This window comes from Pollachius pollachius, assembly GCF_949987615.1.
Source record: "Pollachius pollachius genome assembly, chromosome: 19".
In the NCBI taxonomy this organism is placed as follows: domain Eukaryota; kingdom Metazoa; phylum Chordata; class Actinopteri; order Gadiformes; family Gadidae; genus Pollachius; species Pollachius pollachius.
In genome coordinates, this window is record NC_136952.1 from 3,624,296 (window position 1) to 3,637,957 (window position 13,662).

Below are 13,662 nucleotides of genomic sequence, written 5' to 3' on the forward strand. Positions count from 1 at the left end.
CGTGAGATGTTGTGGTCTTCTCCCGGGCTTTCCTCTGGATCCCCTCTCCTTCGTCTTCCCGCGGTCCGGTCCGCCTCCCCCTCCCGCCTTCGTCTTCATCGGCCGAGACAAAGACAAGATAAAGAGTGAGGGGGGTGCTTGAGAAAGGAGGGGAGAAAGTGGAGCGAGACGGTGGACTGAAGGAGGAAAGACGCACACGGGGAGACGGGCGTCTGTGGCGGGCGAGCAGCTAGGGGAGAAAGCGTCGGAGGCTAGAGACAGTCATCTCCAGGCGTCACTCCCTGAACGGAGTCTTTGCTCTCGTTCCCGCCGGGCTAAACGTAGGAGAGGAGCCGCTCTCTCTCTCCCTCTCTCTCTTCCTACTGCTCTCTCCCTTCTCTCTACACCTCTCCTCCCTCCCTGACTCACCCTCTCTCCACCTCTCTCCCTCTCCTTCTCGCTCCTTCGCTCTCTCTCCGTCTCGCTCTCTCTCTCTCTCTGTTGCTCTTTCGCTCCTTCTCTCTCTCTCGCGCTCTCCCCACCTCTCTCCCTATCTCTCCAAGTCTCTCTTCTTCTCTCTCTCTCTCTCTCTCTCTCTCTCTTGCTCTTTCTCCACCTCCCTCTCTCTCCTGCTGCTGTCTGGTCAACGGGCTGTGCATTTGGGACTTGCGTTTTACGGACTGTGATTGCGTGCGTGAGCGTGCACGTGAGCTTGCACGGCGGTCTAGAGGAACTAAGGGACTGTGTCTGAGGACTGTGTTGATGATGATGGCGTTGAGGAAGAGGATGACGACGCCGAAGATGATACTGACTGAGCGTTGATCATCGCAACGAACACGCACGTCCTGTCACTTTCTCCGCCACTGAGGGGTGTGCGTGTGTTTTGGGGTCTGTGTGCCGCCAACTCCTCCTCCTCCTCCTCATCCCTCCTAGACCTGCACTTCTCCTTTCTCCCCTCTCTCTCTCTCTCTCTCTCTCTCTCTCTCTCTCTCTCTCTCTCTCTCTCTCTCTGTCTCTCCCTCACTGTCGCACTGTTTCCAGCCGTGGCTGCCATGCCCGGGTTTTAGGCTGAAGAATGTGGAGGCAACATTTTCCAGGCAAGAAGCATGTTTCCTGTTTTCCTAATGACTCCCCCCTCCCCCTCCCCCTTCCCCACACAGACAGACCCCTCCTCGCCCCTCACCCCCTCCTCGCTGTTCAATGCCGGTCGGGTCCGACGGAAGTAGTGGGGGTGGGGTAGTGGGTGGTGGTGGTAGTGGGCATAGTATGACTTATTGTAGGATAAGCAAATGTGTTCCATATGACGACAAAATGTAATCTCTCTTAATCTCTCTCTTCTCTCTCTCTCTCTCTCTCTCTCTCTCTCTCTCTCTCTCTCTCTCTCTCTCTCTCTCTCTCTCTCTCTCTCTCTCTCTCTCTCTCTCTCTCTGTTTATGCCGTTTGAACCCCCCCCCCCCCACCTTCTGTCACCCCACACACCTTTAGCACCCCTTCCACCATTTTTACAAAGCAATCTCAGTGTCTGGTGAAGGGAACCTAAGAAGTCATAACACACAAAGTGTGTGTGCGTGTGTTGGATGTCATCGGTGGTTGGAGATGCGTGCAAGGTGACTGGGCAGTGTGTGTGTGTGTGTGTGTGTGTGTGTGTGTGTGTGTGTGTGTGTGTGTGTCCTGGTTAATGGCCTCCTCTATGGTGCGTGCTGTGGGACCCCAGGAGCCCAGACGATGGCGGCCGTTTTGGGGCCGAGCGTGAGGCTTCTTCCCTGGCCGCGGACGGGGACTTGGCACGGCGCGGCAGGCAGGGGCGGCGCCCGGGGACAGCGCCGGACAAGCGGCCATTGTGCACAAGGTTTAGGGGAAGGTGAAGGAGATAGGAGTGGGGCTGGGGGGTTTTGGGGGGGAGACGGCGGGGTGTAGCAGGGGCTGGTCGCCAAACAAAGACTTCTTACACCCGGCCGGCGTCGGGCCCATGTTGTGACCTTGCACTGTCGCATGGTGTGTGTGTGTGTGTGTGTGTGTGTGTGTGTGTGTGTTCACATGCACAGTGAGCAGATAAACATGCACTTGGGAAGGAGGAAACTCTGACGAGGATGTTACAAAGTGTTGTTTGACCCGTTGACCCACAGCTGTGTTCGGTGTGTGTGTGTGTGTGTGTGTGTGTGTGTGTGTGTGTGTGTGTGTGTGTGTGTGTGTGCGCACACTCCTGCGTGCACACATGTGGTCGGTGTTTGTTGTGTTAGCCGCTGGCCCGTGGCGGGGACAGTGGGCGCCTGGACAAACAATGGCCGACGTCGGGTTTCTTCAAATATTTAAGATATTTAAGTTGATGCTGCTCCTCTCCGTATCACTCCCCGACGACCAGCATCCGTTCCGGTCGTCAAGGAAGCGGCCCCTCTGGCACTTGGGCAGGCGGGCGGGCGAAGGGGGGGGGGGGGTGGTTGCTAGGTAACCGTGGCAAGGGTCAGCTGTGTACAGTATGACGGGAGCCGTTGTCGTCTGCCTGTCGCCTTCTCCTCCTCCTCCTCCTCCTCCTCCTCCTCCTCCTCCTCCCTGCTCTGCTCAACCCGTGCCCTCCCTTCCTCCCCCCTCCAACCACTCCTCACTTGACTTTCACTTCCCCCTCGTTCCGAACGTCCCGGAATCGTCTTTCTCTTTTTTTTCCCCTCCCTTTTCTTCTTGGCGGTGACGGAGGCTCCTTGGTCCAGGGTCCTCTGCCAGTTCGCTCGCCAGTTTCCCTTCCCGGCCCCATAGTGGAAACTCTGGCATCATTCTCCACCCCCCACCTCCTCCTCTCCCAACCCCCAACCCCACCCCAGCTATAGGCTGCTGCTCCTCCACCACTAAATCAGTGTGGCTGGTGGAGCGGGATCAGAGAGCTCGGAGATGCACAAACGCAGCTCTGCTATGTTCTCATTCAAGCGAGTTTAAAAAAACAGAACAAGGAGCAACAAGGAGTGGAGAGGCGTGTTTGTGGCACGGTAACGTTTCACTGCCACCAACAAGAAAATCTCATGCAAATCTCCGAACTTTCGCCGAGATTTACTGCCAAGCTTTCCTTTACCGTGTGGCTTTGGAAAGACTTTGGGAACTTCACCTCTGCGTCTGGGGGTCTCTCGTTCAGCGACGAGTGGACCCTGAAAAAAATCCCTTTTTCACGGGCGTGTCTTTAGCGTCTTTAGTCGTTGACCTTGCGTTTGTTCCGGAGGGTTTCACCGAGATTGCCACAGCTGTACTGAAACTTGACCGCTGCGTGGGCGGTCGTTCATTAGCACATCCAGTCCGTTTCTCACGCCCTCCTCGAGAATTGTTTTTGTCACGCTTAAGTAACAGTGGATGGTTTTTCATCGACCGATAGCTGCTCCTTGTTACTTTGAGCTCTTGTGAGTCAGCCAGGGTTGGGTCTACGACTGATACCTGGACCGTGATTGGACAGAAACATGGCTACGACTGAGTGATAGCCAATGATTAGACCGAACCAGGGCTATAAATGAGTCCTGGCCCCTGATTGGACAGAATCGGGGCTAGCCAAACATAATTGTTAGATGCCATTAGATGTAGAAACTAGGACGAAGCGCCGCTTGTCTAGCAGAGCGTTACCGTAGCTCTGTGGCGTTGTAGCACAAGTTAGCCTGTGATTAGCCACAGCGTGTTCGGTTAGCTGGATGGCCAGGAGTCAAGCGATTGGCCAGCAACCGTTTTGAGGTCACTAGTCACTTATTCCTAGGCGAGGGAACGGCCCATGGCAGCCCGTGTAGCGATGCGTGCCACAAACGTCGTCATGTTTTTCCGATCTTCTTACCTGCTGCGTCTCGTTTTCCCGCTCTTGGCATTAAGCGCTCTGACCCAGTTTTCAGTGCCAGGTGTGTGATATATCCGGTTAGCTGATGGGACGCCGTGGATCCAGTTTAGGCCGGTCCTGACCTACACAACGGCTGGTTTTTGATCATGGGGAAGGAGAGGAGGGGAGTGGGGCGAGGAGGGGTGAGGAAGAGGAGGAGGGTTGTGGCCTTGCGTCTTCCCGTGCTTCAGTAAATCATTTCTCCATCAAAATCAACAGGATAGAAATCAATCTTTCACAGCCTAAGAGATAAACAGTGACACGTGGAACAACACACACACACACACACACACACACACACACACACACACACACACACACACACACACACACACACACACACACACACAAACTGACAGACACACAAGCATACTTTCGTTCACAAACTGACAGACACACACGCATACTTTCATACACGCACACACACCCCTACACACAGACGCAGCATTGGCTCCCGGAAAGAGTCAGGGAGAGAGAGTGAGAGACGGAGGGAGGGAGGGCGAGAGAGAGGGAGGGGAGTGGAGAGATGGAGAGTGACAGAATTATAATTGAGGGGGACGAAAGAGGCGAGCGGGTGATGAACGGCTGAGTTGACAGAGAGAGAGAGAGAGAGAGAGAGAGAGAGAGAGAGAGAGAGCACGCACCGCTGACAGGGCGAGCGACCAAACGACTGAAGGCTTTCAGGGGCAGAGACGTGGAAGGGACGGAGGAAGTGATAAATAGACGGGAAAAACGGACGCACTACAAAAAAAAGGGGGAACTAGATGTGCAGGGGGCGGGGTGGGAGGGTAGGAAGCCGTCAGAAGAAGCTGTCACTCGGAGAGTTGGGAGGCGACACAGCGAGTGGCTCAGAGAGAAAGGACCGAGCCAGAGACTGAAAGGTCAGAAGAGAGATGGAGAGAAAGGTGAGGGAGAGGGGAATGATTCAGAGGTGTGTGTGTCTGTGTGTGTGTGTGTGTGTGTGTGTGTGTGTGTCCGCCCTCCCTAGAGTGCTCAGAGTAACCATCCAGCCTCTAGCCTCGCCTCATCACCTCTTTAGAGAAGTTCTGCTGCCGGTGATGGAGAGAATACAGCCACTGATGTCAAAAGACCATGGCTTTATGGGGTCTAGCCGGTGATAATAAGACGAAAATACAAAAAACCTGCTCGGTCTGAAGTCCTGAACAGCAGGAGCTGCTTTATCGCAAGCGAGGCGGTTTGTTTTCGAACCCACACTGCGACATCAGCACGCCGCCCCCATTCTGCTCGGCATTGTGGGTAACGGCACTCAAGGAGTCTAAAGCTAAAGGCCTCATTATGTGTTCGGTAGGGCTCGGAGTGGAACCTTTTGCTGCGACTAAATGGCACGAAGGTGAACCCCAAACACTTTATGTATCCCCCCCGGAGTTGCTCGCCAGAACTCTCGTCTTCCTACCTGCGTCTTCTAACGGCGCACCTATCAGAGAGGTGTGTGTACCTGACACAGCTCAGAAGAAACACACAATACGTAGGAGAATGTGTTCCTGTGAATCCTGTGTTTCTCTGGGTAAAAAAAAAAAGGTGTTCAAGTGAGACGTTTGCAAGACTATTGACAACACACTATTGTTGTATTTCTCTCCTGCAAATCCTTTGTTTACAACGGCATTGCTGTTGTGAGTCAGTTTATACCTAAAGGAAAGACGTTTCTAAAGCACGTCCGTTTACCTCGAAGATACAAGGAAATAAACGTTAATTCTCGACACGCACACGCACACACACACACGCACACTCTGTTGTTGGCATGGCTCTGGAGCCTTGGCCAATGTTGGAGAGTCATTACCAGCTGACGCTATTATTAGTCCAGGAGCTGTCAATCACAGTCCTGTGGCGCATAAGTGGCCATTTGCATTCCTTGATCTTCTCCAATCACGTCGTCAGCTGTGCAGAACGAGGAGGGAATTAGACGCGTGTGTGATGGCCAAGCAGTGTGCGTTTGTCGGTTGTCCAAACGGCCAATAAAACGGCATCCTCTCTGGTCAAGCTGTTGACCGACTGATGTTGTCCGACTGCAGGGCGATAATGTGTGTACGGAAACGGAAAGCAGAAGGCAATGTCTTTTGCGAAGTGATCACTATGACAACATGCTGAAGGTGTTGGTGGCAAGGGGGGGGGGGGAGGGGAGGGGCTTAAGACTACACCTCTGCTCTTGTTGTTTAGGTCTGTGTGTGTGTCTCTCTCGTTCACTTCTTCCCTGGTCAATCTCCATATTTGTTGTTGACGTAAGCTCTTGCGGTAAGAGGCAATGTTTAGTTTGTCTCCCCCCCTCTTTCCATATCTCCAACCCTCTGCCCCTCCCACCCATCTCCCCCCCTGCTCCCCCGTTGCCTCACCCACTGTGTACAGTATGTGTGTGTGTGTTGAGCATGTCACGATTCTCTCTCTCTCTCTCTCCGCTCAGATGCTAATCGCACCTTGATCTCTTCTAATCTTCCTCCTGCGCTGCTTTAATCCAGCAGAGCACCTCTCCTCGCCTCCTTTCCTCCCTCCCTCTCCCCCTATCGTTCCTCATCTTATCTGCCCCCCCCCCCCTCCCCCGACAGCCATGATGTCATCTACTGTGCGTTTACAGGCACGCACACACACATACATGCTCTGCCTGGAAAAACGGTAGCATGTCCCGACCGTGCACAGGCCCAGGCCTACACGCCCTCCCCCCTGTTCAATGCGATCCCAGACCCCCCCCCCCCCCCAACAACCTCCCAGACGGGGGGGGGGGCGTGGAAGCTCCCTGCTGACCTCTGAGATGAAATGAGAAACGAAAGCCACATTAAGCACGCAGTGGCTAGCGCGCACCGCGGCTACGAGCCATGGCTGTCGAGCGACACCGAAGCTCTTCCTCACACACTGCTTCTGGTGGGTGGGTGTGTGTGTGTGTGTGTGTGTGGAGGCCAGCCGCCAGTATGAATATGAATGTGGAGCGCGTGGCTTGTTAACATTGCGTAAAGCAGGCCAGGTAGTCGTCTGCCGAGCCCGTCCTTGCTTGGGGAATGTGGGAAGGTCGCCCCCCTGGGGAGCTGGCCCTCTCCTCCCCTACAGCGCCCCCCTCCCAGCCTCACCCACATCACCCTCCTCCTCTGCTCCTCCATTCTACTCCCCTATGCCTCCCCTCCGTTCCCTGCTCCTCCCCTATGCTCCCCCCCGCTCTCTTATCTCTAGTCCTCCCCTCCGCTCCTCCCCATCTCTCCCGTCTCCTCCCCCATGCCTCTCTCTCCTATGCCTTTCCTCCCCCAAGACTCCCATCTCCTCCCCTCCTCTCCATTCGACTCCCCTACGCCTTCCCTCCTCTCCTCCCGTCTCCCCTCGCTTCTCCATCCCTACCAGCCTCCCCTGTTCCTCCTTCTCCTCCCTCCCGACCTCACCCCTCCTCTCTCCTCTCCCGGCATCCTTTACTCCTTCACCCCCCCTCCCAGTGAGGCCTGTGAGCGAGTGTGTGGGAGCATCAGTCACGTGAACACAGGGGAATATGTTGTTCCTCCTGGTGCGTCGGTCATGTTGAATATTCTCACGGCTAATTTACATATGTGTGCATAGGCAGCAGCTCCCGGTCTCTGTGAACGGCTCGTATGGAAATCTGTGTGATCCTAGAGCTGATCAATTGACTTGTGGTGGGTTGTTTCCTAGGCAACACGTGCATGCGTGTCCCTGCGCGCACATACAGAGTCGCGCACGCAAGCATAGAGCTACTAATTATGATCTACTTATCCCGTAAGCCCATGTGTTTCATTATTTCAAGAGAAAAATCCGACCCACGCAAAGTGACTTCTTACGCAGGAATCAATCAGCGCAAACTAACGGGGTCCAATTATGTCTCTGTAGTGCAAAAAGAAGCCTCCGGTTGGTCGGGTTTGGCTTACTTTGCAGGGTAAAGTAAGCATTGCTTGACATTTCACGATGGCTCTTATCAACAGCGCTGTACAGCACATTTTAAGACGAGCAAAACGTGTTTGCAGACGTGTTTGCCGATCGTTGCGCAAACAACGATCGGCTTTAGAGAGCACCAGCGAGTTGGCTGCAGAGACACAAGCACTGAAACGACTCACTCTCTCTCTCTCCGACCCCCCCTCCAGGTATCCGACCCCAGATCATGAACGGGCCCATGCACCCGCGCCCCCTGGTGGCGCTGCTGGACGGGCGCGACTGCACCGTGGAGATGCCCATCCTCAAAGACCTGGCCACCGTGGCCTTCTGCGACGCCCAGTCCACCCAGGAGATCCACGAGAAGGTAGGAGAGCCGCGCACGCACACATGCCTGTCTCTCTCACACATGTCTCTCTCTCACACACATGCCTGTCTCTCTCACACATGCTTGTCCCTATGGGCGTTCGGTCTCTCTCTGTGTCTCTCTGTCCCTGGTCTCTCTCTGGCCTCTCTCTCTGGTCTCTCTATCTCTTGTCTCTCTCTCTCTCTCTCTCTGGTCTCTCTCTCTCTGGTCTCTCTCTCTGTGGTCTCTCTCTCTCAAATACGTCGAGTTCCTTATATGAGTCGAAGTGGCAATCACCACTTCATTTTAACTGACGAAGAGTGCGACTTCGATAACGGTATCTTCTGTGCGCCCCCCTGAAGTGCCACACACACACATGCGCACACACAAACACACACACGGGTTTCAACGCCGCCGCCACCATCATGGCTAATAGAAAGCGCGATGCGGTCGCGATCGGGCTCGGGCGCTGTAATTACATCGAGGCGTTTTGTGGCGTCGGATCTTATTGCTTTTTTATGCGGCGGTGGTGGCGGCGGCCATGACAGCAGCCTCTCTGGAGTATATGGCGGCGAAGAGACGGGTGAAGGCGGGGCGATATCTCTCCCCCTATCAGGGCAGTGTTGGGGGCGCGAGGCCCGGGCCGCACTCCGTCTTCCTCCTCCTCCCCGGCGCCCGGCGCCCGTGTGCGAGAATGGGATCGCATAAAAAAATACGGTGAATTAATACAAATAAACAGAGGGTCAGAGCTGGAGAGCGTTATCGAGGACATCAGGCCCGTCGTCCTGGGAGATGGGGGGGACGAAGGTAGGGAGATGAGGGTGGAGGGAGGGATGGAGGGGGAGGGGGGGAGATAACAGGGGAGGGAAGGAACGAGTGGAGGGGGTGAGATGAGGGGGTGAGGTTTCACCCTGGGGTGAGGGAGGGCGGCTGCCCTGTTTTGTTTATTGGAACGCGTCCTTATCAGGGAAAATAAGAAAACGGGGAAAACATGAGCTTATTGTAATGCGGGCACGGCGGAGAGATGCAGGAGTTGGCGGTAATAACCGGATGGTGAGTGGGCCGTGGCGGAGCGGCCGGGCAGTCCGACACGACTCGAATAAATTGGCAATCTCTTTTATTTCCTCTGTGCCGCAAACGATGGCGGGCTATTGTTCTTTTTCTGTGTTTTTGGAGTTATTCATTGTGTGTGTGTGTGTGTGTGTGTGTGTCAAACGCGCTGTGACCTTGTGAGCTGAAGGTCACAGCGCCTCATCCCATTCCAGTAATCCCATCATTATTCTGGGGAGATGAAGGGTCTGGCCTGGAGCCGGGGGGGGGTGGATGAGAAGGGTGGAGCAGTGGGTGGAGCAGGACAGGGTTTTGGATGGAGAGGTGGTGTGTGTGTGTGTGTGTGTGTGTGACTTAGGTTGCCAAGGAGAAAGTATAGGTTGTTGGAAAATGAAATGTCCATATGTATCATGTCAGTATCAATATATTTAAGGCAAGAGTGGCCTAATACTTATGTATAATACAATATGTATTCACGCGCACGCACACACGCACACACGGGTCTGGTAGAAGCGTTCAGTTCCCACATTGTAAAACAAGCCGCCCTCACAACGACTACAATAACCCTGTTCACTTATCACTAGTGTCATGACATCATCGCCCAAAATTATCCCCTGCCCACGGAGCGAACACACACACACACACACACACACACACACACACACACACACACACACACACACACACACACACACACACACACACACACACACACACACACACACACACACACTTTGGAACAACTTGTAATCAACTCTGCGCCACTGGAATGACCATACTGGCAGATTTTGGCCCATCAGACAGATAAAGAACCATCTCGTTGTCATGGTGTTCTCTCACGAAGCCAAGCGCCCCAGTCATCACCACATGTGATGCGAGCGAGAAACAGCCCAGGTCTGTGAGGCTGGCCGGCTGTTGGACACAGCGACACTTTAGCGATCCACTTAGTGCTGGGTCAATGGAGACGAAGTGGCAAGGCACTGGGGTTTGGTATGTAAGTGTGTGTTTGTGTGCCGTGTGGGTCATTAGATCCCTGATAAATGCAAGCAATCCTGTGTGTTTGTCTGCAACCGGGTGTGTGTGTGTGTGTGTGTGTGTGTGTGTGTGTGCGTGTGTGCGTGCGTGCTTCCCGTCAGGCTCTAACCTTGAATCAGCCCCTGGGACCCTGAGGCGGCCAGGCCGCTAATAAAAGGCCAGAGATCCTCAGGGCTAATCGGCTAATCACCAGGGGAGAGCTAATTCAGTTTAGCCATGGCGTAGCGGCGCGCTGTCGCCGTTAGTTACCGCGTGGCGCTGACAGCCGCTGCCGCCGCCGCCGCACCGGTTAGATGCCCCGCCCCTGAGCAGGGGCGGGGTCACCTTGGGCACGGAGAGGCCCTGGATGGGGACCCCCGTTACCCTTGGAGGTTGGAGAAACACGTCGTCTTGTTTACAGCCTGTGATGGATTCCCAAAGCCAGACGTTTTCTTGATCTCAGATCGTCGGCGGGGGGGGGGGGAGTGAGAAGTCAGATGTCTGTTGAAGACTTTTCTGTCTCATTCAGCCAGCTTTTTCAAATGTGAAGAAAGTGGTGGGTGCTGAGTGTGTGACGAGGATGAGGGTGTCAAACAACGATGGATGAATGGATCGATGATTGAATGGGTGAGTGAATGAGCCTCTAAATAGACTGAGAGGGACGGGGTCTGAGGCTATGACGAGAGCGAGGGTGTCAAACAACGCTGAATGAATGAATGAACGAGAGAATGAATGAGATAATGTAAAGCCCAAAGCACACAGAGAGCAGATTTCGGCTCATATTTGCAGCAGAAATTGATTTGTATGGTTTTTTCGGAGCTACAAAGCCAGCAGTGCTGTGTTTTCATCTAATAAAGGACTCGAGTCTGTTATGAAACAATCCCGAACCTCATTGTGCATCTATCCCAACATGGCCGCGTGCTTTCGGCTCGCCATGTCTTCCCATTAGTGTTGTCCTTGTGCTTTTCTAATGCTCCATGCCTATGTTTATTCATTCAATCCCTTCCGTTTATCGTTGGGAAAAAAAAACAAAGTGGTGGGTTGATGAGTTCTACAACTGACCAAACTGTTTTGTAAAGCATTCTGTGTGAGCTCCCATTTCCGGGTTAACTTTGGCTCAGACGTCCCTCTCCTCACCGTACGTTAAAGCTATTTGACCTTTAACCTGTTAGCCTGCATCCTGTGATATCTCGCAGCCTGATCGGGGATCAACTTGTCAGGCCTGGCCCTTGATCACCCTCCATTAACACCACGCCGTCGACCGTAAAACACCACGAGGGACAACGCCCTGACTCTGATGACTACGGGCGGGAAAAGGTCTAACCTAGAACAATCCGTGGAAGTGTTCTAGTGGTGGAACAGAGCATGCGGTGATGACTGCGTGTCGCCTTGTGACCGGTGTGGTCATAAAAACGGATAACTAACCAAAAATTGGAGCGAGTGTGTTTGAGTGTCTGCGTGTTGCGCATCACGACAGCCGTGGGATTGTCTTGCGATCTTGTGACAGCAGGCCTGTTGAGTGGGACCAGGCAATCAGAAGCGCCAGGGGTCATAGGGTCAAACGACTGGCAGGGTTGAGGCAAAAGGGGGAAAAGCGTTCCTCCTTAAAAATGCTAATTCAAACCCAACGGCCGTTGGGAAAGTTGCCTTCACGCGCATTCCTGATGCCGATCACATGGGCCAATCAAATGAACACACATGTTCACTTGTTCCCTTGTTCCCTTGTTCACTTGCTCTCCTCCTCCCCTCCTCTGTTGTCTGTGTATATTAAAATGCATCACTGTCGCTCGCTACAAATGTTTACACAAAAATGACATTCTCGTAGCAATCCAGTACTTTAGAAGATGACATGTAGGAGATGCCCATCCAATATTGATGTTCTCTGGGATCCAGCCGTCGTACTATGTTATGGCAGTGCTTCAGAGCCTGGGCCAGAAACCAGACACTGCGAATGCAGAGTAACGACCTGTTTCTGGTTTCACTGAAGAGATTTCCGCCAAACAGAAAGTCACTCACACCAGTGCGCGAAGCTTCAGAAGGGGACTTAGAAGTGACTAACCTCTGTCAAGGTTTCAAATCTACACAGTGTTGATATGAAACCTTCACGGACACTTTATTACAGTTAACTAGCGCTGGCCGAGTTTGTGTTCGCTGTAGTTAGCCAATTACACACTCACATTTCCCCGGCACAAGCAACATGATTGGTCAAAATAGATTAGAAGGGAAAGCTAGTGAATCCTCCCATCCTCCAATATTTGAGCCTGTCAGCCAAACTGAAGTCTGATTTGTCAGACTAATGTTGATGTGATGAATGTATGCTTTGAGGTTGCCACTTAAATCAACCTCAAAGGGAAATGGTTTTGCATGAAAGCATCTACTTAATGACTGCATGTACATTTGAAGCTTTGTTACACAGAATCAAATCCTGTGAATGAGAATGTATTATGTGCATGGTTGGAGAGTTATCAATTCTGAATTGATCCCAAATATAGAATGACATTAATCTTTGTTTGTGTATGTGTGTGTCTGTATGTTTGTGTTTCTGTGTGTATATTTTGTCTGTCTGTGTGTGTGCACTTACATGTGTGTCTATGTGTTTGCATGTGTGCATGTATATGCGCATATTTGTGTGTATATGTGTGTCTGTGTGTGTGCATATATTTGTATGTGTTCGTGTGCCTGTGTGCGTGTGCATATATTTCTGTGTGTGTGTGTGTGTGTGTGTGTGTGTGTATGTTTGTGTGCCTGTATGCGTGTGTGCCTGTGTCTGCGTGTGTGTCTGTATGTATGTGTGTGTGCGTGCATGCGTGTCTGTATGTGTGTGTGTGTGTGTGTGTGCGTGCGTGTCTGTATGTATGTATGTGTGTGTGCGTGCGTGTCCCCAGGTGCTGAATGAGGCGGTGGGGGCCATGATGTACCACACCATCACGCTGACCCGAGAGGACCTGGAGAAGTTCAAGGCGCTACGCATCATCATCCGCATCGGAAGCGGCTACGACAACATAGACATCAAGGCGGCTGGAGAGCTGGGTAACGCACGCACACACACATACACACACACACTGCCGGGGAGCTGGGTAACGCACACACACACACACTGCCGGGGAGCTGGGTAACGCACGCACACACACACACACTGCCGGGGAGCTGGGTAACGCACGCACACACACACACTGCCGGGGAGCTGGGTAACGCACGCACACACACACACTGCCGGGGAGCTAGGTAACGCATACACATAGACAGACAGACAGACAGACAGACACACTATGGCACAACAAACCAATTTGAGAAGGGTGTGGTGTTTATTTACCTGGTGTGTTTATTTACCTGGTGTGTGTGTTTATTTACCTTGTGTGTGTGTGTGTGTGTGTTTATTTACCTGGTGTGTGTGTTTATTTACCTTGTGTGTGTGTGTTTATTTACCGTGTGTGTTTATTTACCGTGTGTGCGTGTGTTTATTTACCTGGTGTGTGTGTGTTTATTTACCGTGTGTGTGTGTGTGTGTGTTTATTTACCTTGTGTGTGTGTGTGTTTTTTTACCTTGTGTGTGTGTGTGTTT

The 13,662-nt window shown here is 52.9% G+C and overlaps 1 protein-coding gene across 1 annotated transcript in view; it reads left to right on the forward strand.

Annotated features, from left to right (window-relative positions):
- Positions 1–13,662, forward strand: part of LOC307090203 (uncharacterized protein) — a gene marked incomplete at its 5' end in the record, with an annotated part of 36,070 nt that overhangs the window by 13,027 nt on the left and 9,381 nt on the right. The window contains 2 exons of the mRNA XM_079756776.1: positions 7,903–8,057; positions 12,986–13,130. Coding sequence (XP_079612902.1) covers positions 7,903–8,057; positions 12,986–13,130 — 300 coding nt within the window. The remainder of the gene's footprint in view (positions 1–7,902; positions 8,058–12,985; positions 13,131–13,662) is intronic.